Genomic DNA, 26,537 nt, shown 5'->3' with positions numbered 1-26,537 from the left:
GAGTATGGTTGTGAGCCCGAAGTCGGACGGTGCTTTAATTGGAACAAAGGAAACAATCTCGTGTTGGCGTGAGACCACAGCGACTGCAGAGTGGGAAGCCAGCACCCGGTTCTCTGAAGCGGGGCAGGCAAGCCGTTTGGTCTTCTGAGGCTGTGGATGATGGGAACCGGTGTGTTGGGTCTAGTCCACCACTTTCAGGCTCGTAACTAGATGGATTTCAAATTTTGCTGGTGTGAGAGACCTGGGTGGAGCTGTACTGATTTTTTTTTTTCCTTTCCTTCTAAGTGGCTCAGGTAGGAGTCGGGCTGTGTTGAGTCAGCTCGGAAGAGAGACTCAACAGGGTAAACGCTGACTGCTGGATCCATCCCCGATTTAAATCTCTTATTTCAACTTACACGACGTATTAGTCATCTCCACTATTCGGGAACACACCCATTGTGTTAACGGAACGTTACACGTTTTGACAACACCTCATGGACTCGCATAAAGCTTTAAAAACCACAGAGTGTCAAGAACAAGAAGGCTTAGCTAAGTTACCTGGAGCCACGTGGCTCCCGATGGAGTATTCTGCTCAATCATAACGGGTGCTGCCGAGAAAACTACACAATTGAGTTTGGAAAAAGAGACACAATAACAGAAGAGGGACATCAAAGCAGCCAGATTATATTAAAAAATATATCTGTGAGCCAGTTACCAAAATAAAAACAGAGTATTGACAGGTGGTTCCTTCTCCTCACGCCCATAAGTAAATAACTCTTATTACCGACAATGTAAACTTCACAGGTATTCCGGGGAGACTATGTTTCTGAATAATAGATGTGGAGCAGAACTGGAGGCAAGAGCCGACATAGTATGCGAAGGTAGAAACATACACAAATCAAGATTAATTGGCAATGCTTTTTTTTTTTTTTTAATTTGAAATAATGGAAGTCATACTCTAAGAATTTCCACCTGCTTTGTGTCTTCAAATTATTAGGCCCATTCTGGAAAACCAAGTTGCTTATTACAAATCTCTTTCCCTCTTTTCCCCACACCCTCCACGCTATGCATTTGCGGCATTTATATTTAGCAAAGATAAAACTAGTGTGGGGGTGTTGAATGCAGTCTTGGTTACAACATGGGACGTTGGAGATTGATACACCTGGCTTTGAGTTTCTGCCCTTCCATTTATCAGCAGTGAGCTTCACTTTCCAATCTACAAAATGGGAATAACAAAGTACCTACCTCAAAGGCTCTTCTGAGGATTAAATGAGATAATGCATCAAAAGCCCCTGGTGCACACCCAGTGTTGTCTAAATGTTCACTGTTATCATTATTTAGTGTTTGGAGGAGAAGGTTTTACTTCGGTCGGCTGAATGCTTTGAGAAAGACCAAAATTCATTTGCGATTGTGCTGTCCTCAGTAGAAATCAATTGGAAGTCAAACTGATATTCACACCCTTGCACGAGTTTTAAGACACTGTAAATTCACATTCTAATTATAGTCTCATTGGGCATGAATAAAGCGCAGTAAAAAATACTAACCAATGACACATTGGTCATCGGTGTTTAGGACAGAGCCTCACACAAAGTGTTTAATTGTATAGTAGGAATTGTTTTTGCTTGACTGAAACACACTTCCACGTCGGGCGAGAACAGAACAGAGGAATCCTGTGATAGGCAGGAGAGCTCGAGGCAGATTTCCGTCTCTTCCTCGCACATTACTCAGGGTGGTTTAATTTGTGCATCTGAGCTGGGCATTCAGATCTATTTTTGTCTAAGGAGAAAAGAGAAATCCTTCTCCCCTAATTTGCAAAGTCTGGATCAGTATTTCACACACTTAGAATCTAGTTGCACTTTGGGCTGTCAAGCAACCTGTGAATGGAGTGCCCTGCAATTATCTGCCACGATCTCTGGGATCAGGGTCATTCTGTGGCCAGTGTGGACCACGGCCTGATGGCAAGGGAAGACGGGTTCCCAGGTTCTAGTTGGCCCCCAGTACAGAGTGGGGTAGGAAGTGACACCTAATTCAACCCTGGACAAAGAGCTTCAACTCCCCTCCAGGTGTTTGCATTAACTGGCTAGTCGACCCGGCCAGTCTTCTAATAGTAAGGACCATCTCGAGACTGGCTGATTCCTCCCCCTCCTCTTTTTTGTTTTTATTCTTGGAGACTCTGGTGTCATTAGGGGCAGACCCAGAGGACCATTGACAACTCTAATTTGTTTCAACCCTTCTTGGAGCTTTCTCATCAGCAGAGTCTTGGGCTCACGCTTCGTCCTTCAGAGCCTGGACTCTCTTGTTTTATTAGACTGACATTTTGTTCGGACCTCTGTTGACAGCTTCTGGCCTCTGGCACACACTCCGTTTAGTCACTTCTTTTATTTACAACTTACGCTCTTCTGCTCGGCCCAGACAAACTCAGTGATTTGTGATCTGGTCACACTTTCATTCCTCTGTCTCGCGTAAAATCTCATCTTCTTCTCTAGCATCTCTCTCTTTTTGTCCGTGACATTTACTTGGCTTCTTGCATTTTCATTTTGCTTTCACTCCTATCCTCAGGACCGTTTTAAATGTCTGCGTGATTCCGGCACGGAACAGCAATTCCGGTTCAGAGAGACCACGGCGAAGCAGACCTTGTGTGTTTAAAGCACTTTATGATTTTACAGGGCATCTTCACACACACAGTATCTCACGTGACCCTCACAACAACCCTGTGAGGTAGGTGTCATGAAACGCTTTTCCCAGGAGAGGGAATGGAAGGGCTGAGGGACCCATGGACACGCTCAAATTCTACCAGAAATTCAAGACTGGGACGCCTGCGACTATTTGTAAACCGTGAAGAAAATGAGAGGTGTGAAAACGTCATCTGCTAATAAACAGAAAGAACTTCAAAAACAACATGATAGCCTATATTTTTCCTATTCCTTGTTTCAGTCTGCCTTTTCTTATCTTTTCTTTCCCCTCTTTTTTATCCCTTTCTTCACCTACATAAAATATTTCCAGTTCTATGGAAATATTTCCTTATCTTCAGGATCTATACTAGATACTTAAAGCATAAAATACAAAAGAGCTTTTTGCAATAGAAAACTTCAGCATTATTTTTTCACAATCAAAATATTTTCTTGAAATTGCCAGGTAATTGAAGGAAGTAAGTTCTGTGTTTTGGTCTAAATGTGTTGAATGAACTGTTCAAGCTCTACTTTACCTCACTATAAACTTGGGGGAAAACGGGGTGGGGGGGAGGGTGGTATAATTGTAGAGTAAGCAGATAAGAAGGTAAACTAAGCGAATCAAAATCAATATTTTTTAATATTTTAAAGAATTTAATAATCTTGATCTCCTCTGAACACCTGTAGAGCACTGTTCCTCCCCCAGTATAGCTCTGTTGTATTGTATAATCACCTGTTTCCATGTCTAGGCTTTCAGGGACTATTAGCTCTATGAGGGCCAGAGACAATAGTTATCTTATTAGCTGTTATGTTCAGCTCCAGGAGGCACACAATGAACATGTGCAGAGTGAATGAATGAATGAACGAATTTTCTTTTACGTTATCCCTATCACTTATTGAGAGTATTGTTTTTGAATGTAAAGAACCCAAATATAATCAATATCCATGAGATGTCTCCTAGAACCCAGTGGGTTAAATTGGGTTCAGTAAGACATCAGATGAGTGGGGAGCAGAGGGCTCCTGGTCTTGCTCTGAGAACTGGTAGGAGCAGCTTGCCAGTCAGTACATGGGAGGTGACCCAGCTAAGGGTGCCAGCAGATGGTGGTGATGGTGGGTTACTGGAGTGGGAAGAGGTCTGAGCATAGGAACAGAGGTCCAAACAGCACAAAAGACCCGGAGAGAAAGCCATGTGGAAGCTGGGTACGACACAGGAACCAGAGTCATTTGAAGGAGCCACACAAAGGGATCTTGGAGTCAGTTGTGCGGATGATTTGTCCGGAGGTGAGGGGCCTTTTAATGAGATGGTAGCAGAGGGTGTCTTGCCCAACCTGCCTGATCTTAAAAGGGCCCTGCCCAAATATGATCCGGGAGTTGCACTGGTCCTGACAAATGTACAAAAGAGGAAATCAGTGATTATTCCTTTTATATTTAAATCATGCCTAAAAAAATATTAAATGTATTTCATTTAATATTTCGTAATTTCATATAAAGTTTTATTTATCAGAAGTAACTGAAGATGTGGGGAATCAGGCAATTTCATGCAGAATAAATTGGCCCAACCTTTTTGGAGCCATTTACAAGAAACCATCACATTGTCAACTGCAAGCCACCTTTGGACTACTGATTCTACTTCTAGCAAATAGTCTATTATAGAGTATTTCCACAAGATCATGTACGAGACTGCTAAATGTAGCATTGCTTAATAAAGCCAAACCATGGCAAGCAAAAAATCATCAAGCACTCCTGACTAGGGGATAGAATACTATAGTCACTGTGGCACAGCTATATAATGGAACAATGCACAGTCATCGAGAAAAAAGAGCTAAAGCCACATGGACCGACATGGGCGGATGACTGACATGTTGACTTAAATGAGGAAAAAGAAGAACATACTGTATAGATGTCTGTGTATAGGATTTTTTCTCTCTTTTAGAAACATTATGGAGTTATACGTACTCTCTATGGGGCGGGGGGAGTGCATGGAGGGAAGTCTGCAGATCATAAACACTCATACACAGAAATGTCTCTATCATTGCTTTCACAAAGCAAGTGTGCACTTAAGTTCAAAACAGCCATGAAAATATCTGTAAGTGAAACATTTCTGAACGTATCTGAAAAACACGTTCAAAGCGTTGGTAACCCCAGGTAACAGAAGGCAGTGTGGGTGTTCAGTGTATAGATTGCAAAACACAGAAGTTCTTTCCTTGCCAAACTTCCCCAGAGTCAAGGTTAAGTGGCTCAGAAAAAGTCTCAGGAACGGGAGCAAAAAAAAAAAAAAAAAAAGAACCAGAGATAAAGGCAGAGATAAAGACAGAGATCAACAGGAAGATAGGGAAAAGAGTTACAAAGAGCTTAAGTGAAAATAACTGGAGTGACAAGGAGCACGGAAGGTAAGTGGGATAAAAAAAAAAAAGTGTTCCAGCCGTCAGAAGTGATCACATTCCAGAAGTAATGAACACAAAGGAGAAAATGTATACTAATGTTTCCGTATCTTAATATAATAACAGCAACGCTAATAATCACCGAGTGACGCCAAAGCTCGTGGGGGAGGTACACACTACTAAATGTTGTTCAGTTTAGGGGCAACGGGATCAACAGTGCAACAACTGTGAAAAGCATCCTGTAGCTATGTGATGCTTTAGTGGCTGGCATTCACAGTGCCGACCCTCAGTTATCTAAGTGTGGCATCCGTGCACCGTACAGGTGAAAATAATTCCTTCTGCTCTAAGGCAGAGAGATTGGTACTACGTTTTTAAAATAACTACGACTGAAAAGTGCTAGAGTTTTGGTACATTAAAGGATTAGCCATAATCTATCTAAAACAGACCCTGGTTGGGTAGAGATTATGATCACTGTGTGTGCGAGCGGCTACTCCCAGAGAGCACACACAGCACACACAGGTCCTACTGGGGATGCAGGGGAGGGTCCCTCAATCCCTTTTCATAATCCTTTCACTGGATCCGTGTGGACGCAGCCCAGACATTCAACTGACTTACAGCCTGGTATGTTGAAGACATCTCCTCTAACAATCCTATCAAAAGGGATCCCAGTGTGAAATCTGTTCTGTTGAGGTTGTGATGTAGAACACAACCTTTCAAGTTTTTAGTGATGCAAAACAAAACACAAAAACCCTAGCCTTCAGGGAATTGACGGGTCAGGGTTCTCAGATTGTCCAAATTCCTATAGGTAGCCTTTCAGTAAGTTTACTCAGTAGGCAAGGAGGCTATAATTGTTTCTATTCATAAACTTGGTTTTCCTTCAGCAGATTGAAAGTGGGTTGAAAAGTGAACAGTTTTCTATGTGGAACTTTTAGAAAACTGTGCTCCTCAAGAAAAAATACAAATGGGTAATGGGTAATGAAACTTAGAGTTGAATAATTTAATCTATTTGTTTTACTCCAATTAGCAAGCTTTATTTGTAGAACACTGTGGCTGGCTTGCAAAGAATCTCTACGGCTCAATACTGAAGTTCCCAATATTTGCCTCGAGCCCAGACCACTATCATCACAAGCTTATTTATTACAAGGCACACATAAAAACAATGAACCATAAACTTACTTAGCATGCTTCCGCTCCCTTTTTCCCCCTTCTGGCCTTTGGGTCCAGGATTTCCTTGGAAATAAACAAAAAAAGCACCAATTTTATTTGTAACTAATTAAAAAATTAATTGCTGTAAATGGAGACAAAAATTAATTGCTTTAAATGGAGACAGAGCGTCACAAAGTAACCTGGAATCTCAACTTAGAACAACCTACAGATGCTCAAATACAATAATGTTGATGGTAATAACAATGGATATCATTTTATTTTATTAAAAAATTTAATGTTTATTCATTTATTTTGAAAGACAGAGAGAGAGAGAGAAAGTGCAAGGAGAGGAGGGGCAGAGAGAGAGAGAGAGAGAGAGAGGAAATGAGAAGAGAATCCCAAGCAGTCCAACTTGAGCCTGAACTCACAAACCCTGAGATTATGACCTGAGCTGAAACCAAGAGTCTGTCTCTTAACCAACTGAGCCATCCAGGCACTCCAATGATGGCCATCATTTTAAAAGTCTATTAGGTCCGTTACATAATCTCAAATTATCTACAAGGGCATTAAACATCCGATTTTCCTAAAGCAGGCAAAACTAAGGTATAAGCACAATTTGTGCCTATTCATCTCCTGTTTTTGTTTTCCCTCTTTCTTTTTTTTTTTTTTTTTTTAAATTTTTTTTTCAACGTTTTTTATTTATTTTTGGGACAGAGAGAGACAGAGCATGAACGGGGAGGGGCAGAGAGAGAGGGAGACACAGAATCGGAAACAGGCTCCAGGCTCCGAGCCATCAGCCCAGAGCCTGACGCGGGGCTCGAACTCACGGACCGCGAGATCGTGACCTGGCTGAAGTCGGACGCTTAACCGACTACGCCACCCAGGCGCCCCTGTTTTCCCTCTTTCTTTGATTTTGCCTTTCTCTCTCCCCCCAGGATGTCTTGTGTCTTTTATCCCATCTTAAGCCTTGATTTCTGTATTTTCCTTTATACTTCATCTGTTTTTCTCTTTGTTAAGGGGGAAAATCCCAAACATCTGGGAATGAATTTCTGAGAGTGCTAAGATCCTGATCGCCTCCTTCTGAGGGAAGGTAAGAAGGTCTGAGGGGCATCTAAACCTCTAAGCCTACTTACTTTGGCTTTGAGAAACCTTATGTATTTACATAGGGGTGTGGTACAAGGCTAGCATTTTATAGGAGGGTCAGGATTTAAATAGGTATCAGAAACAATGTTAAAATCTTTGCTAAAGGGTGCTATTCAACCACAGCTCCACCCTTATTTCATTTTTTAAATGTTTATTTATTTTTGAGTGGGAGGGAGGGAGGGAGGGAGAGAGACCCCGTGTGCGAACGAGCACAAGTGTGAGCAACCAAGCACAGAGTACAAGCAGGGGAAGGGCAGAGAGTGGGAGACACGGAATCCAAAGCAGGCTCCAGGCTCCAAGCTGTCAGCACAGAGCCCCACTCGGGGCTCGAACTCACGGACCGCGAGATCATGACCTGAGCCGAAGTCAGATGCTTAACTGACTGAGCCAGCCAGGCGTCCCTCAAATGCTTTCTGAACTAAAAGTTTATTCTTCCATCAAATGAAAAAAATAACACCTTCCATTGAAGAGTTACCTTGAAAATCAGCAACGATGTTTATAAAGCCTCTTGCCCATAAGAGATGAATAAATTAAGAGACGGTAGCTCTTACCGTTTTACCACATCTCCCAAAGCTTAGCTAGAATGGTCCCCCTGTGGTTTTATTCTCAGTGAACGAGAAAGGACTTTTTCATCTCACTTCACGTTTTATGGCACCATTTTTTTAATGCTTATTTATTTATTATTCTGAGAGAGGGAATATGATACAGTTATTTTTAATTTTAAAGTTTTAATATTTATTTGGGTTTTTATTTTTTTGTTTCCCTCATTTAGTTTACTTTGTATTCACCTTTGTTTTTGAACATTTGTTCTTATTCATCATTTGCAGACTTTTTGAGCCCCAATTTATCAGATTTAAAAATATAAAATTACATTGATAAGTAACATGAGAATTGAGATTTAACACTTAAAAATTATAAGCTGTTTCCAATTAAAATTTCATTGTGAAGATTTCATGAAATGCCAACCATTCCTTTTTAGAGTATGAATAGATTGTCTCTAACCATTTTCCATACATGATTACACTGTACATAATTATATTCACTTTTTAATTGTGAGTCAGTCATTTCAGGTAATGTGAAACTTTCAAAAATCATTAATTTATCACTCAACTCCTTTCCAATTTTTTTGATGATATACTTTTATGAGATATTGTATCTCCATTTCCCCAAGAGGAAAAGTCTAAGATATTAAACAAAAATTGGGGCAGGGGTACTTAAAAGGGTGTAATGATCAGTTCTAATTCTTTTCAGAGAAGGTAATGTAATAAACAAGCTTAATTTGATCATTTTTGCTTAATTTAGAAAAAAGAAAGAGCTGTATACTATTCTTGGCAGTCTTTTTATATTACAATTTGTTTTGGATAGTTTAAAAATAGAAATGCTCAAGCCAGAGTCCTGAGGGAACGACCCACTTCAATCCTGTTAGCTCTAGGATCTTATGATAAATAAAAAATCAGGTTTTTTTTTAATTTTGTTTTTTTATTTCATACCACTTTTTAAAAATGATAAAATGAAACAAAACTTTTTTTTTTCCTTCTTATAAGTAAATACAAATGTTTTAGGTTACTCTAGCATGACTCAAAGATCTCCTCACAGACGAAGTTACTTGGAGAGTTTTTCCTCACAGGTCAACACATCAGAAACATCCTTGCTAGAGAACAGGAGTGCATCCCTCCTTTACAAGGATACCTTTGGCTAAAACGGAGCCCAAGAAATGTCAAAACCTGGAGTTAATCTCCTTTCATAAGTGGCACTCTTCAATCAAAAATAAGGAGCTTATATTTCTGAAAGCCATTAAAAAACAAGAAATAAATAGTATGTAATATATTGACATTCTAACTCTATGTAGAGGAGGGGGTATTTTCAATCACATTATGATTTCAAGTATTTTTAGTGCCCCTGCTACGAGCTGGAACACTAGATTACTTATTTTGCCACACATGCCCTATGAGCCCAGGTCTTCAGGTATTTCAATTTTAGATGAGACCATCCTCCGCCCTAAGCGGAAGACTGTTTCCTGTTTCCTGAAGGCTTCACCTTTGACCTTCTCATTAACCTCCCCCCTTCCTGGGTCTCCTCAACCCCTCCCTTATTTTATCCTGCCATCTGCATCGAAGTGGTGTTCAAATCTCTTTCAAAGAAAAACAAAACAAATCAAATGAAAACCACAACACCGAAAAACCTGATATCTTCTCTGAGAGTCAAGACTGTTTAAGAACTGACTGTACCTCCACGTTGCAGCTGATCCTGGATCCTCCACACCTCTGAGCATCCCCCGGTCTGGTTTCCACTCACCCCACGGAAACTGCTCTCAGTAAAGGCGACATCCTTACAACAACAGCAACAACAGCAAAGGGACTTCTCTAGAGCTCATCTTACTCGACCACCTTGTGAAACTCGTCTTGCCTTTGGCTTTTTCTCACCACATCCCCCAGCTTTTCTTAATCACCCTGGCTGCTTCTGCTCAATCTACGGCTTGGCTTTTACTGCGGATCCTGTACCTCGCTGGTTAAGGCTTCATCCTAGGCCCCTTCTCCTCTCACCATCCGCCCATGAAAGAGTATTAAAACCAAAGATTCCAATAAACTTTTATATAATCATAGCTACAAGTGTGTCTACCTCTAGCCTCTCCTCTGAATTCCAAACCCATATATTCACTGATTTGTGACTATTTCCATGAATGTCACAGAGAAAATGTTCAGTAATTATCTGTCAAATAAATACATGGATCATTTACGGTCGAGAGTTTCAGATACTCTGAAGAAAGACCATAACTCACCCTTACAGTCGGACTTTGAATGGGCTGTGTGACTCCAGCCGAAGGGAGGCACCTTATTTACAGGCTCTAAAACCTAGTTCATTCAGCGAGGTTACATTCAGAGATTTTGAAGATGGGTAAGGTTACATTTCAGTTAAATCTTCAAAGCTTTCTGAAATACATATGTCAGATTATAACTGCTCTACTCTATAGATCTGTTAGATATCAAGACAACATAAAGTCTTTCCTTTCTCTTAAGGACTATTAAGGACCGTGTCTTATTTACCCCTCATTTCCCAGGATCTAGCATTGCAGTGTATATACAGCAAGTAATTATTACATGCAGAAGGAAGGACACAAGGGGAGGGGGAAGAAAAGGAGAGCAGAAGAGAAAATAAATAGGGTGCTCTTTTTTTTTTTTTTTAAGTTTATTTATTTTGAGAGACACGCAGAGAGAGAGACAGAGAGAAAGCGAGCAGGGGAGGGCAGAGCAAGAGGGAGAGAGAGAATCCCAAGCAGCTTCCTTGCTGTCAGTGCAGAGCCCAATGCATGGCTCAATCTCACGAACTGTGAGATCATGACCTGAGCCGAAATCAAGAGCGAGACTCTTAACCTAATGTGCCACTCAGGCGCCCCGACAGGGTGCTCCTTCTTAAGCTTTTTGCTTTTAAATCTGTCAGTGCTTTAAATATTATTCAGATAGTCCAGGCCGTGTCATTGGTTAGAATATGACAATTACTGGATTTTATTTCTAGTTTTACTACCTTCTTTGGATCATTTTGGAGGAGAGACTCTATTATTCATTGTTTTAATCTACAGTATAACTAAAGTAGTACCAGGCATGACGTTCACATTTCTACTGAATTTGGGTTTTAAATAAGGCAGTGATATCCTAAAGATATCTTTTGTCAAAGGAATTCTTACCTCTGCCCTTGCTTTTATTTTTGCAGAGTTTCTCTTTCTCCACTCCTTTTCTTTACCTAAACATATGGTTCTCAAAGTGTGTTCCCGAAACAACATCATCACTATCACCTGGAAACTTGTGAGGACTAAAAATTTTCAAGGGAGCCCAGCCCCCAGCCCCCAAACTGTTGATTTAGAAGCTCTGGGGGGTAGGGACGCCTGGGTGGCCTCAACTGGTTAAGCATCTGAGTCTTGATTTTGGCTCAGGTCATGATTTCACAGTTGGAGAGACTGAGCCCCTTGTCAGGCTCTGTGCTGACAGTGTGGAGCCTGCTTGGGATTCTCTCTCTCCCTCTCTCTCTCTGCCCCTCCCCTCCTCCCACATGCATTCTCTTCCTCTCTCAAAATAAACTTAAAAAAAAAAAAAAAAAAAAAAAAAAGAAACTCTGGGGTACAGCCTAGTAAGCCATTTTAACAGGACTTACAGGCGATTCTAATGCCTGGTAAAGCTTGAGAACCTCCGACCTAAAGAAATTGTATGCATTTTTTTTTAAACCTAAGTATATTTCGCATACAATATTCTAGTAGTGTCAGGTATAAAACCTATTATACATCTTTTAGGCCAGCGCTAACACTGCTTCCTCTGTAACACCCTGTCTTGCTCTACAGAATTAATCACTCTCTACTTTCTGCTTCCATAGTGTTCGGTCCTAATTCACAAATGTTTATTACCTACCACATTGCACTATAGCTAATTGCTTCTGCATTTTTTTATTCCTGCTCCTTAGGGGATATGCTATGTTTTATCTGCAGCACACAACGAACCCTCATAAAATTATGCTGACTGGGTGAATGAATCAGTGAATGCTCTCTCAAATACTTTGATTAGAGGGCATGTGTTGAACTGTAGGAGCTTGATAGTGGGGAAAAAGAAACAAACTAGAGCTTGTATAGGCAGCAGCTAATAACTAACATGTTTATATAGCTTGTATATATACCTTTCTTTTTGATAGAAACTGTTTGAAGTACTTTAAAACATTTATTAATTCATTTTATTTTTACAGAAATTCTAAAACATGGGTCTTCTTAACAGCCTTGTTTTTAGATGAGGAAACTGAGGCACAGAGAGGCTTAAATGTGTGGGGAGGTGCTCTTTTTTTTTTTTTTTTTTTTTTTTTTTTTTAAATTTTTTTTTTTTCAACGTTTTTTATTTATTTTTGGGACAGAGAGAGACAGAGCATGAACGGGGGAGGGGCAGAGAGAGAGGGAGACAGAATCGGAAACAGGCTCCAGGCTCCGAGCCCAGAGCCCGACGCGGGGCTCGAACTCACGGACCGCGAGATCGTGACCTGGCTGAAGTCGGACGCTTAACCGACTGCGCCACCCAGGCGCCCCGGTGCTCTTTTTTTTTAAGGATACACTATGCTATTTCTGTCAAGTACCTACCATACTATGCTTTCCCTGTATTTCCCAAGAGGGTAAAATAAATAACAGACATGGAGTAACCAGGTGCCAATGTGAAATTCAAATGCAAACCACTGTGACAAACATTCATTCTTCTCAAATGAACCACGTAAGATTAGATCGTGCACCTACACATTACAGAATGATCTTGTTGACTAAGTTTTAGAAGAGTAGCCATTGTGAGGAAATTTCTGGGAGAAAACTCAAGGGTGGGGAGCTGGCTAGTTTTGTATTCCCAGCTCCAAGCGTGGTGTAGAAGGAAATATAGGCACTCAATAAATGAGGAAGCTTAGTTTTCATTAAATCAGCTAAGTTACGTTACAGTTACAGGCCTCTTCTGTGGTTTATTTCTAACATCATCCCTGACCATATAGGAAGATTATACATAACAGATGGGTGTGAAAAAGAATAAAGCCTTCTTAACATTCATAATTTTTTCCCATGTTTCCCCTTTTTGTGTAGACTTTCCAGAAAGACAAATTAATAGCTCTGGTTTACTCAGAGCTCATATTGACACTCATTTATGAAGTTACCCTTTATGATTTAATGTAAATAGAAAGTTACAAATAGTCTGTACCAGAAAGAGTCCCAAACAAACTATTACCATGATTTTGCCAGGGATAATAAATGAGATAGTAGATTAGCATGCCATTTTAGCTTTAAAATTAGAATACAGATAAAATATGTTTTCACATTTCATGGAACTATTTTAAATTATCTCAGAAACTATAAGTAGCTTTGCAATTTTGTCAAATTCAGGGTTTTTAAATATATTTATCTATCGCACACAAGTTGCTCATTTAGTAAATTCAGCAATTCCTGAAGGATGTAGATAATTTCAAACAAATTAACAAACGAACACTTCTTCCCATTTTGCCAAAAAGGCCTGATTAAAGCTAGACAGTTTTAGAGATGGTTGGTATATAAATATACCATTCAGTTCAGGTAATTGGGTCTGATTGAAGGCTGCTTATTGGTGGCTAGCTGATTTTTCTCCAAGCTTAATTGCCACTGACACCATCAAAAACACCTTGGGGCGCCTGGGCATCTCAGTCAGTTAAATGTCTGACTCTTGATATCAGCTCAGATCATAATCTGGTGGTTGTGAGATCGATGGGCACAGGGCTCCATGCTGAGCGTGGAGTGTGCTCAGGGTTCTCTCTTTCCGTTTCCCTCTGCCCCTCGTCCACTCATGATGGATCTTCCCTTTCTCTCTGCCCCTCCTTCACTCGTGATGGATCTGGATCGATCGATCTCTCTCTCTCCCTCCCTCTCTTCTTCCCTCCCTTTCTCAAAACTACATAGATAAAGATTAACAAAAAACAACACCTCAGCACACTTATTAAAACTGCTAAAATCCAAACGCTGACAACACCAAAGGCCAGTGTGGACGTGGAACAACACGAACTCTCACTCATTGCGGTGGAAGTGCAAAACAGTACAGACACTTTGGAAGACAGTCTGGCGGTTTCTTGCAGAATTAAACACAGGTTTACCATCTGATGCAGCAGTCGAACTTCTAGGCAAACTCATGTCAGCAGTCTTATTCATGACTGCCCAAACTTTAAAGTACCATGATGTCCTTCAAATAAGTGAATGCACAAACGAATTGTGATACATCCATACATCAGGATATACTGAGCATTAAAAATAAATGAGCTCTCGGGCCACAAAAAGGCGTGGAGAAGCTTAAATGCGTATTGCTAAATGGAATAAGCCAATCTGAAACGATTACATACAGTATAATTTCAACTGTATGACCTTCTGGAAAAGGCAAAACCACGGAGAGTGCAAACAGATTAGTGGTAGCCAGGGCTGGGAGGGAGTGGGGTGGTGAGGAGTAGGAGGACCCCAGGGGATCTTTACGGCAGTGAAACTGCTCTGTATGACACTCCAGTGGTGGGCACATGTCTTTATATATTTGTCAAAACCCACAGAATGTATAACACTAAGAGTGAACTCTAATATAAACTGTGGTCTTAAATTAATAATAATGTATCAGTATTGGTTCATCAATTCTAATAAATGCACCACACTGAGGCGAGGCGTTAATAATAGGGAAACTGGATGTGGGTTTATGGGAACTCTCTGTATTTTCTGTGCAGTTTTTCTATAAACCTAAAACTACTCCAAAAAAGAAAATGTATTAAAAAAAAAAAAACCCACCTCAATGATAAGGTGATTATGACCCTTTGTCATAATTTTCTTTGAGATTAGGAAACAAGAAGCTTCTCTCCTTCTAAAATTTCCTTGTAAAGCTCACAATTCAAGCTTAGGCTACTGTTATAAGGAGTAGAAATAATGTCATCACGTATGTAAATTTTAAAGAGCCTGAATCATGCAGATTATTAAGAACTAATATATAATAGCAGCCAGTTTATCTTACAGAGACTAAGATTTCTGACCTATCTGTGGATTGCTGACTGTAACTTCCCAGGGCTTGGCCCATTTTAGTTAAAAGTATATTTATACTTTGTTTTCCTTTGTGAGCCTTTCCACTCTCTTCTTCTAAGATAGATACCATTCTTCATGTGATTTATGGTTGGGTAGAGTTTATAAATCCTCTGTTGTCTTTTTTTTTTTTTTTAAGACTTTTCCTTTGGGACATAGAAACTGCTCAGGTAGACAGAAATTAGTTTCTAAATGTTTCAGACCACAAGACAAACTACATGTGCATCAGCTGTTCATACTGGGATGGCTATTGTTTTTGTTATGCAAGACTATGGGAAAGTATCTCTGCTCCATGTATATATTACATTATCTACAAAGAACATCTAGATGATCACCACACCTGTCCTCCCGGTCTTCCCCATTGGTCCTGGGAATCCTCGGCTTCCAGGAAAGCCAATTGCTCCCCGATCACCTTTGGGACCTGGAGGACCTATGTCGTTAACGAAGAAAAACACAGTGGAAATAAATCATTTTTCATATAGGTTTGTGAGTATAAGAAAATCAATGAATATACAATAGGCAAATTTCCAAAGGTAGGGATAATATTCGATCATAACATTTCATGGGTGCCATTGATAAACAATATAAGCAGTTGGTAGAAACATTAGTGCATTTAGTACAATGTAGATACTCAATAAAAAACATATTGCTATTACAAGTAAAAAGCATATGAGAAAAAAATTTTTGGAGTTTTAACCAGAAGGCTTATGTAATCCAATCAGGAATCCTCAAATGGCAGGATTCTGCCTGTAGCTGAAATGGTAACTTTGAAATGTACAAGGTGAACACGGAATTCTTAAGATTTGTTCCTGAAAAAACACAACTCAAGCAATGAGAAGTATAAAAAAAATATTTAAAAAATTGGGTCCTACTGCTGGAATATATTAAGCTTTCTTTCATGCACTTGATTTTACACATTCTATTGTAATCCCAAACAATAATGTGACCATATACATGTGATATATACACATTTGTGTGTGTGTGTACTATACAAAGCTTCCATTTATGGGTGCATATTATATACATATACAAACCCAGGATTTTATGTGATTAAATGAAAATAGCCCCCCACCATTACTGTAGTGACCATGAAAACTGCACATGAAAGTGTTATTTTCAGTAGAATAAACTATTTCATCCTGGAGTCCAGCAGGATTTCAAATAGTTTTGAAATAAACTATTGTAAAAATCTCATTTTAGATGTTATTATCAGTTCACAGAGATTCTATTAATTCAATTTTCAGTTAACTCCTTGGGAAGCACACTATGAAAAATTTAAAAACTATACATCTTTTTCCAATATCAATCTGTTAATATATTGTTGTTAGTTTACAAGTTCCAGGAGGCAGGACTTATCCATACTTAATTCAGTAAAAAAAAAAAAAAAAAAAAAAAAAAAAAAACTTTTCTTGAGGTACATTCATATAGATACCTAAAATTGAGCTAAATATTCTTTAAGAAATGTTAAGTTCAACATTTAAGTTAAAGTTAAAATTTAACATTCTTAAATAGTTAAGAAATATTATTTATGCCAGTCTAAACTTTGCTTCCATTGTATATTAAGCAGATATCCAAAGCAATAAAATGATAAATTATGTTTAGAAATATGAGTAAAGTCAGGGCATCTCAATTTAATAATTCAATATACATTACTTTACATAAATATAGATATACTGTATATATGCATTATATATATAAATGTATATGTATAAATCTATATATACCTAACTATATCAATATATGATACATAAATTGCTATTTTCATATATTGAATACACACACAAACTCACACACAAACACACTCTACCTTATAGTATCTACTAGCTGGATTTCATAGCATACAGCCTAAAAAAGAATTATCGTCAATTCTCAAGATGGGCTAATTGATTAATACTTATACCTTTCTTCATTACCCAAGGAAGACAGTCAGTATCTGTACTTACAGTTATTAAAAGGTCACTCAAATTTACATATAAAAACACCGACTCTAAATTCTTTCTCTCTCTTTTTTTAAATCTTAGGCCACTGCCCACTCTTTATAGAATGCTGCTCATGGGTAACTCCCATTTTTACAATTTTCTCCATTAATTCAACAAAGATACACTGAGCACACATATTATGTCAGTCCCTATATGTTCTTGGAGTTACACAGGTTCTTATCTGAACAGATCTTCCACTGTGGAGACATACAGCAAGAAAGTTAACAAATCAAGAAAGAAGGTGATTTTGGAGATGATAATTTTATTTTATTTATTTTATTTTTTTTTTTTTTTATTTTTTTAAAATTTTTTAACGTTTATTTATTTTAGAGACAGAGCATGAATGGGGGAGGGTCAGAGAGAGAGAGGGAGACTCAGAATCTGAAACAGGTTCAAGGCTCTGAAACAGGTTCAAGGCACAGAGCCCAATGCGGGGCTCGAACTCACAGACTGCGAGATCATGACCTGAGCCGAAGTCGGACGCTTAACCGACTAAGCCACCCAGGCGCCCCTGGAGATGATAATTTTAGAAAAAAGAGAGAAATGTAATAGAGGATGCCTAGCAAGGGAATCAGGAAAAACCTCTCCAATAATGGCTTACTGAATACATTTCGGTGACGCTCAGAATACAGCTCTTCAACTAGGAATTATGTCACATTTTCAGGGGGTGAACAAATGAATCCATAAACGAAGGCCATGTGATACTTTCATAGAAATCACTTGATCATTAGACCTCCATGATGGGAGATATTTAGGCAGACTCTATATGACCTATAGAGTTATGTGACTTGTGTATTTAATGATACTTCTTTATTTTTATTTATTTTGAGAGAGAGAACATGCGTGCATCTGTGTATGTGAGTGGGGGAGGGGCAGAAAGAAAAGGGGGGACAGAGACAGAATCCTGAGAAGGCTCCAAATTGTCAGCACAGAGCCTGATGTTGGGCTCGATCTCATGAACCATGAGATCATGACTTGAGCCGAAACCAAGAGTAGGACACTTAACCGAATGAGCCACCCAGGTGCCCCGATGTTCTTCTTTGTAATATAATCATTGTTTTCACCAGCTTTTTGTCAAGGCTGCTAACTTAATTTTATTTAATGGCATGTACATAATTTGCAGACATTTTTGGATTCATTGGCATAATTAGTTACCTCCCAAAGAAACCTGCTTTCTACACTCATAGCAAGAGTCTGCAGCCAGCAATGTTCCTTACTCAAATGCATATTTTGGGGAGCACTGTCCTGGTTCCAGGCTGGGGGAGAAACCTTTTTGGGCCACAGACTGGAAGAAGAGGGGTGGGTGGGGTAAAGACACGGGTAGATATAAAGATTAATGAAATACAGTTCTTGTCCTTCAATAACCACAGTTAGATGGACTTCATTTTCTCTTCCAGAAGCATGATTCTTATGGAAGAAAATTCAAGCTATGTCCGAAAAGTAAACAGCACTGAATAATGATCAATGTTTTGTAGCCAGTGGACCCTGTGGTTCCCTCTCAAGGCGTCTCATGTAGGTAGCGCTCCCATGCCTACAGGTCAGGCTACTCTGTTATTGATCGCAGTGGGCAGAAACAACCTAGTAGATGGCTACAGAAAGGATACTTCAGGATCTAATTCAGCGTCCTTTCCTTAAAGCACTATTGTCATGGGGGAATAACCCAGAAAGTGCCCCCAAAGGATTTCAGAGGATGTCAAGAATCCTCTACCATGACATTTATCGTTTATAGAATTACTTATCATACTAGAAGTTTTGTGCAGGCAGAAATTCTCAACCTCTGAGTATAGGATCCACAAGGCCTTGTAGAGCGCACAAGGAACAGGAAAAGTGCTCAGCAAAGATTTTGTTGAGTAAAAGGCATAGGTCATTCTCCCTGGCATGCTTCCAAGGAACTAGCACTCTGAAATTTCTGTTATTTGAGATACAGCAAATTTGAACATAATACCCAGCCCAGTACCTGAGTATCTACTGCAGTATATTAATGAATTGGTTATTCAGGCCGCTAGAACAATCATTAAAGTTTGTCAGGTTTAGAGATCACGGCTGTGAATCGAGAGGACTTTGAGTTACTTGGTCAAGCGGAGTTTAATAAGCTCGACTGCACGTATTCGTGAGATGTCAATGAACTTGCTGTAATCAGGAAGTAGAATTATCATGACTGTTCATCATATACTCTTTACTTCCTGATTCTAGTACCCATATTGAGCAATGAGGTAATCTGGCAGCGAACGAAACAGAATGTACCAATCAAGCGAGGAAGAATCCATTAAGAGAGATGCCTGGTAACCTGAATACTTTTGCTGCAGTGCACCAGACCAAATGGCAACTTAATAATCTACCAGAGTCAACTTATACCCCAACAATGAAATCTAACTCTCTTACATGAGAAACTACATAACGCCTACTTGCGTAAAAGAGCAGTACCAACGGCAACAGACTAAACCCTCACTAAAAGAATCAGAGCAGCTTTGCAATGGTATCTGCTCAGGGTATTAACGAAAGCTGAAACTTTTAAATCCCTTTTTCTATTTCATACATGCATAGTTCAGAAACAGTTGCAAAAGATTCTCCCAAGATGAAGTTTTGCACAGCAAGCTGTAGCCCAGACTGAACTTACATGGTTGAGTTATAAAGCTTTGACAATTGCAGTCTGTAATGGAGGAGCTGACAGACCTTTGACAATAGCAGCTCTGACAGCTGACAGAATACTGGTTACTTCCCCTGCTATGACATTAACGCGCCATTGGTAAGATCTCTGGATTGCTAGTCAAGTAGAAAGATTTTTCTGAATAAAGAATCTTACCTGGCAATGTTTTCAAAGGCATACCAGCAACCTGCCTAATAGAAAAAATTATGTATATATTGTGTATACATATGTAATAAATAGATACACAAATAGATTTTAAACAATTTTAAAGCCTTTTTCATGTAAACTATGCATTGGCCTTTTAAGTATAATGATGCCAAGGTCAGAGGTGTCACATTCAGGTTTTTCATTTTTAAACGTTAGTTTTCTGATGTAACCCGGGCCGGTCAATATATTGATCAGAAAGAAGAACATTTTATACAACCAACAGACAGAATAATAGGATGAACTACATGGTATTTAGACATGTTTTGGGCGGCACAGCTCCTCCCAGATATAATTAAGCCAAGCGGTATACTCCCCACTTTCAAAGAGCATGTGGGTATTTGGTTTCTAGTGAAGAATAACATGACAATCATGCTATTGTTCTTGTCTCCTTTATGTTTTTGAGAGCAAGGAGAGTTCATGCTCTTTCTCCTTTTCTGTCTTCTATTATCTTCTCTCAAAATACTGCTTTCAAGATTACAACATCAACAGAGGAAAATAATTTAAAACTATTTTGCTTGAAGCAAAATACAGAGAGTGGCTGACAATGAAGGTAGAAGTCATTTGTATTCTAGTCAATACTTACATTTAGATTTCTTAAGTTTAAGCAGATATATTCCAGTTAAGGACTATACAAGGAATCCAAATTCCTTTGAGATGTGTGTGTGTGTGTGTGTGTGTATACATACACGTATATATATACACACACACATACATACACACACACATACATACACATACACACACATATATACATACACACACATATATATACATCTATAGTATACATACTATTTATATTTATATACATTTAATATATATTTTACATATATACATTACATTTTACATATATATACACACACATATATACATATGTGTATATATGTGTGTGTATATATACACACATGTATACATATATATACACACACATACACACACATATATACATACACACGTATATATACATCTATAGTATATGTATTATTTATATTTATATACATTTAATATATATTTTACATATATACATTACATTTTACATATATATACACACGTATATATACATATGTGTATATATGTGTGTGCGTGTGCGTATATATATATTCGCACACACACACACATTATATATATAATGCAAATATATTCAATGTGAAGATGATTTTCATATTCTCTTCATGTGACCTAAAGCTAGGTCTGCCATACACTATGTGTGATCAAGGACATGGACAGCACTCCCCAGACTTCTTGAAAACCCCATATGGTAACTCTGGCTAAAGCATTTAACTTGTTTCAAAAACCTAAAGCAGTTACATATGGTACATTATAGTGATTAGGCTGCTGGAAAATACTTAATATCCTCCTTAATACACACACACACACACACACACACACACACACACACACACACACACACGCACATGCTCCACAGGAGAAAAATCGAATAACCATTTTCCCCTACACACATACATATTACCTGGCCCTATAGTGTATGATTAAGTGGTTACTATTACCATACCTATTGCACCTGGAATGCCTCGTGGACCACTTTCTCCAGCAGGACCCCTCTCTCCTTTTTCACCTGGGCGTCCAGGAGGACCTTTAAAAAATAAATTACAATTATTGGTCAAAGTTTGAAAACATAGGTAAAATGGATCTGTCACGTTTCAAGACAGTTCTATAAGTAGGGCCGCCTGGGTGGCTCAGTCGGTTAAGCGTCGGACTTTGACTCAGGTCATGATCTCACGGTTCGCGAGTCTGAGTCCCACATTGGGCTCATTGCTGTCAGTGCAGAGCCCACTTCAGATCCTCTATTCCCCTGTCCCTGCCCCTCCCCGACTTGTGGTCTCTCTCTCTCAAAAATAAACATTAAAAAAAATAAAATAAAAAAAAGACAATTCTGTAAGTAAATCCAAAGTCTTTTCTTTGTTGTGCAATAACACGAATAAGACTGACCTTCCAGAATGGAGGCATGCCCTGCTACAGAGGAGTGCAATGTTCTATCCTGATAAGGAGGAGATAGCCCTAAAATAGACAACCTAATTATGTATTACATAATTATGTGTGGCTACCACTTTTCGCGGTTCTTAGAACCCAGGAGCAGAGAAAGACACTGAGTCAATGACAGCATAAACCCACATCAGTACTCTATACATACTAGGCAGATTTCATTATATTCAGTTAGTTGCTATCTGGAAAATGTGTAAGTAAGGACTTATCAATCACGTGTGATCCACACATAGTAGACAACCAAAACCCATATTGTTGAAAATGGCAAACTCAGATATTTGTTAGAGAGATGTAAATCAGCAGGAGAGGCAATGGTTGAAAAGCCTTTATTGACAGAGTAGGAGTTGAAAGGTAGTTTGAAGAATGGATAGAATGAGGTGAAAGAGAATTCTGGGTAAGTGGGAGAGACATGGGGAAAGGTAGGGAGGTGAAAATGAGTAAAAGAATACTTTTTCAAGTAAAACACAGTTGATCCTTTAACAACATGGGTTTAAACTATGGGTCCTCTCACATGCAGACTTTTTTTTTGGACACATACACTACAGTACTGCAAATATATTTTCTCTTATGATTTTCTTAATAAAATTTCTTTTATCTAGCCTTGTTATAAGATACAGTATAAAATACATATAACTTACAAAACATGTGTCAATTGATTTGTATTGGTAAGGCTCTGGTCAACCGTAGGCTATCAGTAGTTAAGTTTGGGGAGAGTCAAAAGTTATACACTCATTTTCAAGTGCACAGGAGATCAGTGCCCCTAACCCCTGTATTGTTCAACTAGAGTTGTATCAAGTAGAATGACTAAATAGATCAATAGAGTTGTATCGAGTAGAATGACCAAATAGATATAGACACTACAAAATAAGTTGGAGAGGTCTCAGGGAAAAGTTTGACTGCCTGGCCTCACAATTTCCCCAAAGACCCCTGAATACTGAATTTGATCAATACTGATGTAGTCTTTGAATTTTCTATGCCCAGCAAAACAGAAACCTAGTGATCACCTCTTTAGAATGATGGCACTTTGGAAATTTAAGGTAACACTGCTAGTATCCCCTCTTCTACATGGACCGCACAGGACAAGTATTAACCCCTTCACTTAATGCAGAACACTCTACAATTTTCCTTTCAACTCCAAAAGGAAGAAACAATCTTGGATATACCATAGAATAATAAATACAGATCCTTTAAAAGAGGCATTTTGGGGTGGCTGAGTGGTTCAGTTGGTTGGTTAAGCATCCAACTCTTGATTTCGGCTCAGGTCATGGTCTCACGGTTCTGAGATTGAGCCCCATGTCAGGCTCTGTACTGAGTGTGGAGCTTGCGTGGGATTCTCTCTCCCCCTCTCTCTCTCTCTCAAAATAAATAAACAAACATTTAAAAACATTATTTAAAAAACTAAAAGAGGAATTTTCAATCGCTGTTGTTCAGCCAAATACATAGCCCAAGGATGATACACAACTATATTTTGCATCACTGGTTAGAGAGCATTTGTTGACAAGTTTTACTCAGGTGGGAAATAAAATACCTGAAGAATTTGGAGAGGGCCATATAAATAAAGACTGTCTCATGAAAAAGTATATTCTATTCATTTTCTTTGTTTTGTTTGAAGTCCCATCCCTGCTTCTCTCTATTTTCTCTGATCTGTTCCATTTTTCAAGGTCCAACTTAGATTTTAGAACCTTCCTTCCCCGGTTTTTAAGACATCATTGTTCTTCTCAATGGCACAATGTCCCTTTCTCTTCAAATGCAACATGGGGCAGTAATATTTCATTGCATTTTTGTTATAAAAGCAATGCAACTTATTATAAGAAATATAAAAGCCTAGAAAAAATATAATTCATAATTCTGTCATCTTTTTTATTTAGAAATTTATTTATTTTGAGAGACAGCAAGAGCAGAGGGAAGGGAAAGAGAGAATCCCAAGCAGGTTCCATGCTGTCAGCACAGAGCCCAATGTGGGGCTCGATCCTACAAACCACGAGATCATGACCTGAGCCAAAATCGAATCAGATGCTCAACCAACTGAACTACCCAGGCACCCCCATAATTCTATCATCTTGAGAGAATATTTATTTCCTGTGTCTGTACTTTTTGTTTTGTTTGCCTGCCTATTTTTTTTCCATATAATCACGTAAACAAATTCTCCTAAGCTTTGGCTTAATGTTGGACACACATATTTTGATGTTGCACAAGAAATGTCACGGTTTTACATCAATCTGTACACATCTTCCATTCCATGCAGAAGGCAGACATTCCCAACAGCAGGGGTTATACGTCCACCACCAAGAACACAGCTGTGGTTCAGTCATCTTTATACAGTGACAAAGTTAAGGCAAGCAGGATGGAAAGACTCAATCTGCAGCCCAGATTTTGCTGAGCAAACTGAAAGGAAGCAAATCCACAGTACTCAAGGAAAAAAAAAGTGCACAAGGAAAGATTTTGATTTAGTAATTAGAGCTCTAGAGCAAGACACAGACATTTCAGGAAAAAAGGGGAATGTGTGAGACAAGAAACAAGGGACCCATAGAGTATATCTAGGCTCTTAGCCTCTGTGATTACGAGTGTCCACCACTTGGGGCGCCTGGGTGGCTCAGTTCGTTAAGCTTATGACTTTCGCTCAGGTCATGATCTTGTGGTCCAAGAGTTTGAAACACAGAAGCTGGAGCCTGCTTTGTATTCTGTGTCTCCCTTTCTCTCTCTCTCTGCCCCTCCCCTGCTCATGCTCTGTCTCTCTCTGTCTCAAGAATAAACATTTAAAAGCAAAAAAAAAAGTGCTCACCATTTATTCAGCAAGTAGGAAATAGAACTCTTTCACAAACACAATCCTTACACTTATTTTGCAGGTAACTGTGTAGAGTAACTGTATACAGCTCTAATGTTGGAGAATTAATCCAATCATAACAAACACCTCTGTGTTATTTTATATAATTCTGAGTCAAAGATCCTTCTCTGTATTTTTATATAAAATACTATACCAAGTTTCTGAATGCCAGAGTAAGAAAACCAAGTAAACCTTAAAGAATTCTAGCTGGGTGTGTGGGATGTTACATTTTTATTGTTATTTTATTCTTCATGTAACAATAATCTCACTTATTATGTTTCATTTTTATACATTGTTATATCTCTTCCACTGCCTAGACCGAAATGTGGGAAGTATCTCAATAAATATTTTTAGTGTCTTTTACATATTTTGGTGGGATAGAAGGATACAGATCATATACCAGTTTTCTCTTAGCTTTGTGTGTAGACTTTTTAAGAACACTGTGAATATAATGCTCTCATGCTACCTTACAAAAGTGGTATCTCCTCTCAATCCCTGCTGAAGCTCACATCCTAATCATCCTGCAGCTGGACTATTCTAGACTTTTTTTTTTTTTTTTTAATCTGGTCGGAATGGATTGTGTCCATTTCACCTTCATATTTCCTTAAGTTCCAGCTTAAAAAAAATACTATCTCCATCAACTATACAGAAATACAGCTATCTATTCCGCCATGTTATGGAAAAAAGAACGAAGAACTTAAAGTCAGGAGACTTAGTTTCTTTGCAGTTGCCTTCTTTGTTCTGAATTATTAGTCTCTCAAAATTCTATTCCATAATCACATCAATAACCACCTCTGTACATCAATAAATGGACATAATGCTACCTGTCAGCTCCCTTGCTAACCGATGTCAAGACTAGATTAATATTGCCCAAAATGTCTGATTTGCTCTAGTTCAAGAAGCCATATAAGAATTCACACTATTTTTCTTCAAATTTAATGCCTCCTAACTCCAGAGTTACAGGGATAATTCATAAACACCGCAGCGATAATTTACCATGGACAATTCCCTCTATAAAACACACATACAAAATCCATTACTTACCTCCCTCCCTATGATTTTTTTTAAACGAAAACTAAGATTTCTAGATAGCCACAAAAAAGAACTGATTTAGAATACTCAGTAACCATAAATACCAGAGATCAAAATTATACAGTTCACTGGAAAAGCAAACCCAGGCATATCATATCATTTAAAATCCTCAGATGATACCAAAGAACTAATAATGTCTGCCTAAATTTCCAGAGCTATGCTTCTCCGTGTCCTATTCATTATGATCATATATTTTCTACTTCAGTCTTAATCTTGCCTTCTGTTTAGATCATCATAAAAATCTGCCAAATCTTCTTGGCTATTGGTTCTTAAACCTGCCTCTCTCTGTCTCTCTCTTTTTTTTAGTTTTCATGCTCATTGACTTAGATATCTTTAATCTGGAAGAGGACTTAGAGGTTCCTTAGTCAAACATACGTATAGAGAGGTCAGAGAGAGTAAATTGTCCAAGGTTTTATTTTTTTCAACGTTTTTTATTTATTTTTGGGACAGAGAGAGACAGAGCATGAACGGGGGAGGGGCAGAGAGAGAGGGAGACACAGAATCGGAAACAGGCTCCAGGCTCCGAGCCATCAGCCCAGAGCCTGACGCGGGGCTCGAACTCACGGACCGCGAGATCGTGACCTGGCTGAAGTCGGACGCTTAACCGACTGCGCCACCCAGGCGCCCCGTAAGGTTTTAAAAGCTAGTCGGGTAAAAACAGAACTAGACCTCTTCTTTCCTGACATTCTAGGCTACACTATTCCGTGTTTAATTGACTTCACTTTTGGCTCTGTTTTCCCACTTTTTTTCTGGGATGAATTTTTCTTTTACCTCATGGTGAAAAACACACCAGTTTTTTAAAATCACGGTAACTAGTTGTACAAATATCCAAGTTTAAATTCTATCAATTGTTTATTCTTCTTCCTTGATATGAATATATACATGTATGAATA

At 38.7% G+C, this 26,537-nt stretch overlaps 1 protein-coding gene across 2 annotated transcripts in view; it reads right to left on the bottom strand.

Moving 5' to 3' along the window:
• MSR1 (macrophage scavenger receptor 1) overlaps window positions 1-26,537 on the bottom strand; it is an 81,903-nt gene that overhangs the window by 24,248 nt on the left and 31,118 nt on the right. Inside the window, exons 6-9 of one of the 2 annotated variants that reach the window (XM_058720107.1) lie at window positions 21,238-21,318; window positions 15,235-15,324; window positions 6,206-6,259; window positions 2,614-4,030 (exon numbers count right to left, since the gene is read on the bottom strand). In XM_058720107.1, coding sequence (XP_058576090.1) covers window positions 3,987-4,030; window positions 6,206-6,259; window positions 15,235-15,324; window positions 21,238-21,318 — 269 coding nt within the window. In that variant the 3' untranslated portion in view covers window positions 2,614-3,986. Of the gene's footprint in view, window positions 1-2,613; window positions 4,031-6,205; window positions 6,260-15,234; window positions 15,325-21,237; window positions 21,319-26,537 lie in introns of those variants that run through there. The other variant, XM_058720105.1, reaches the window with a different exon arrangement.

Source organism: Neofelis nebulosa, chromosome 3 (assembly GCF_028018385.1).
Source record: "Neofelis nebulosa isolate mNeoNeb1 chromosome 3, mNeoNeb1.pri, whole genome shotgun sequence".
Lineage (NCBI taxonomy): Eukaryota > Metazoa > Chordata > Mammalia > Carnivora > Felidae > Neofelis > Neofelis nebulosa.
The sequence above is the reverse complement of the archived record's forward strand: the minus strand, read 5'-3'. Positions and strand labels throughout refer to the sequence as shown.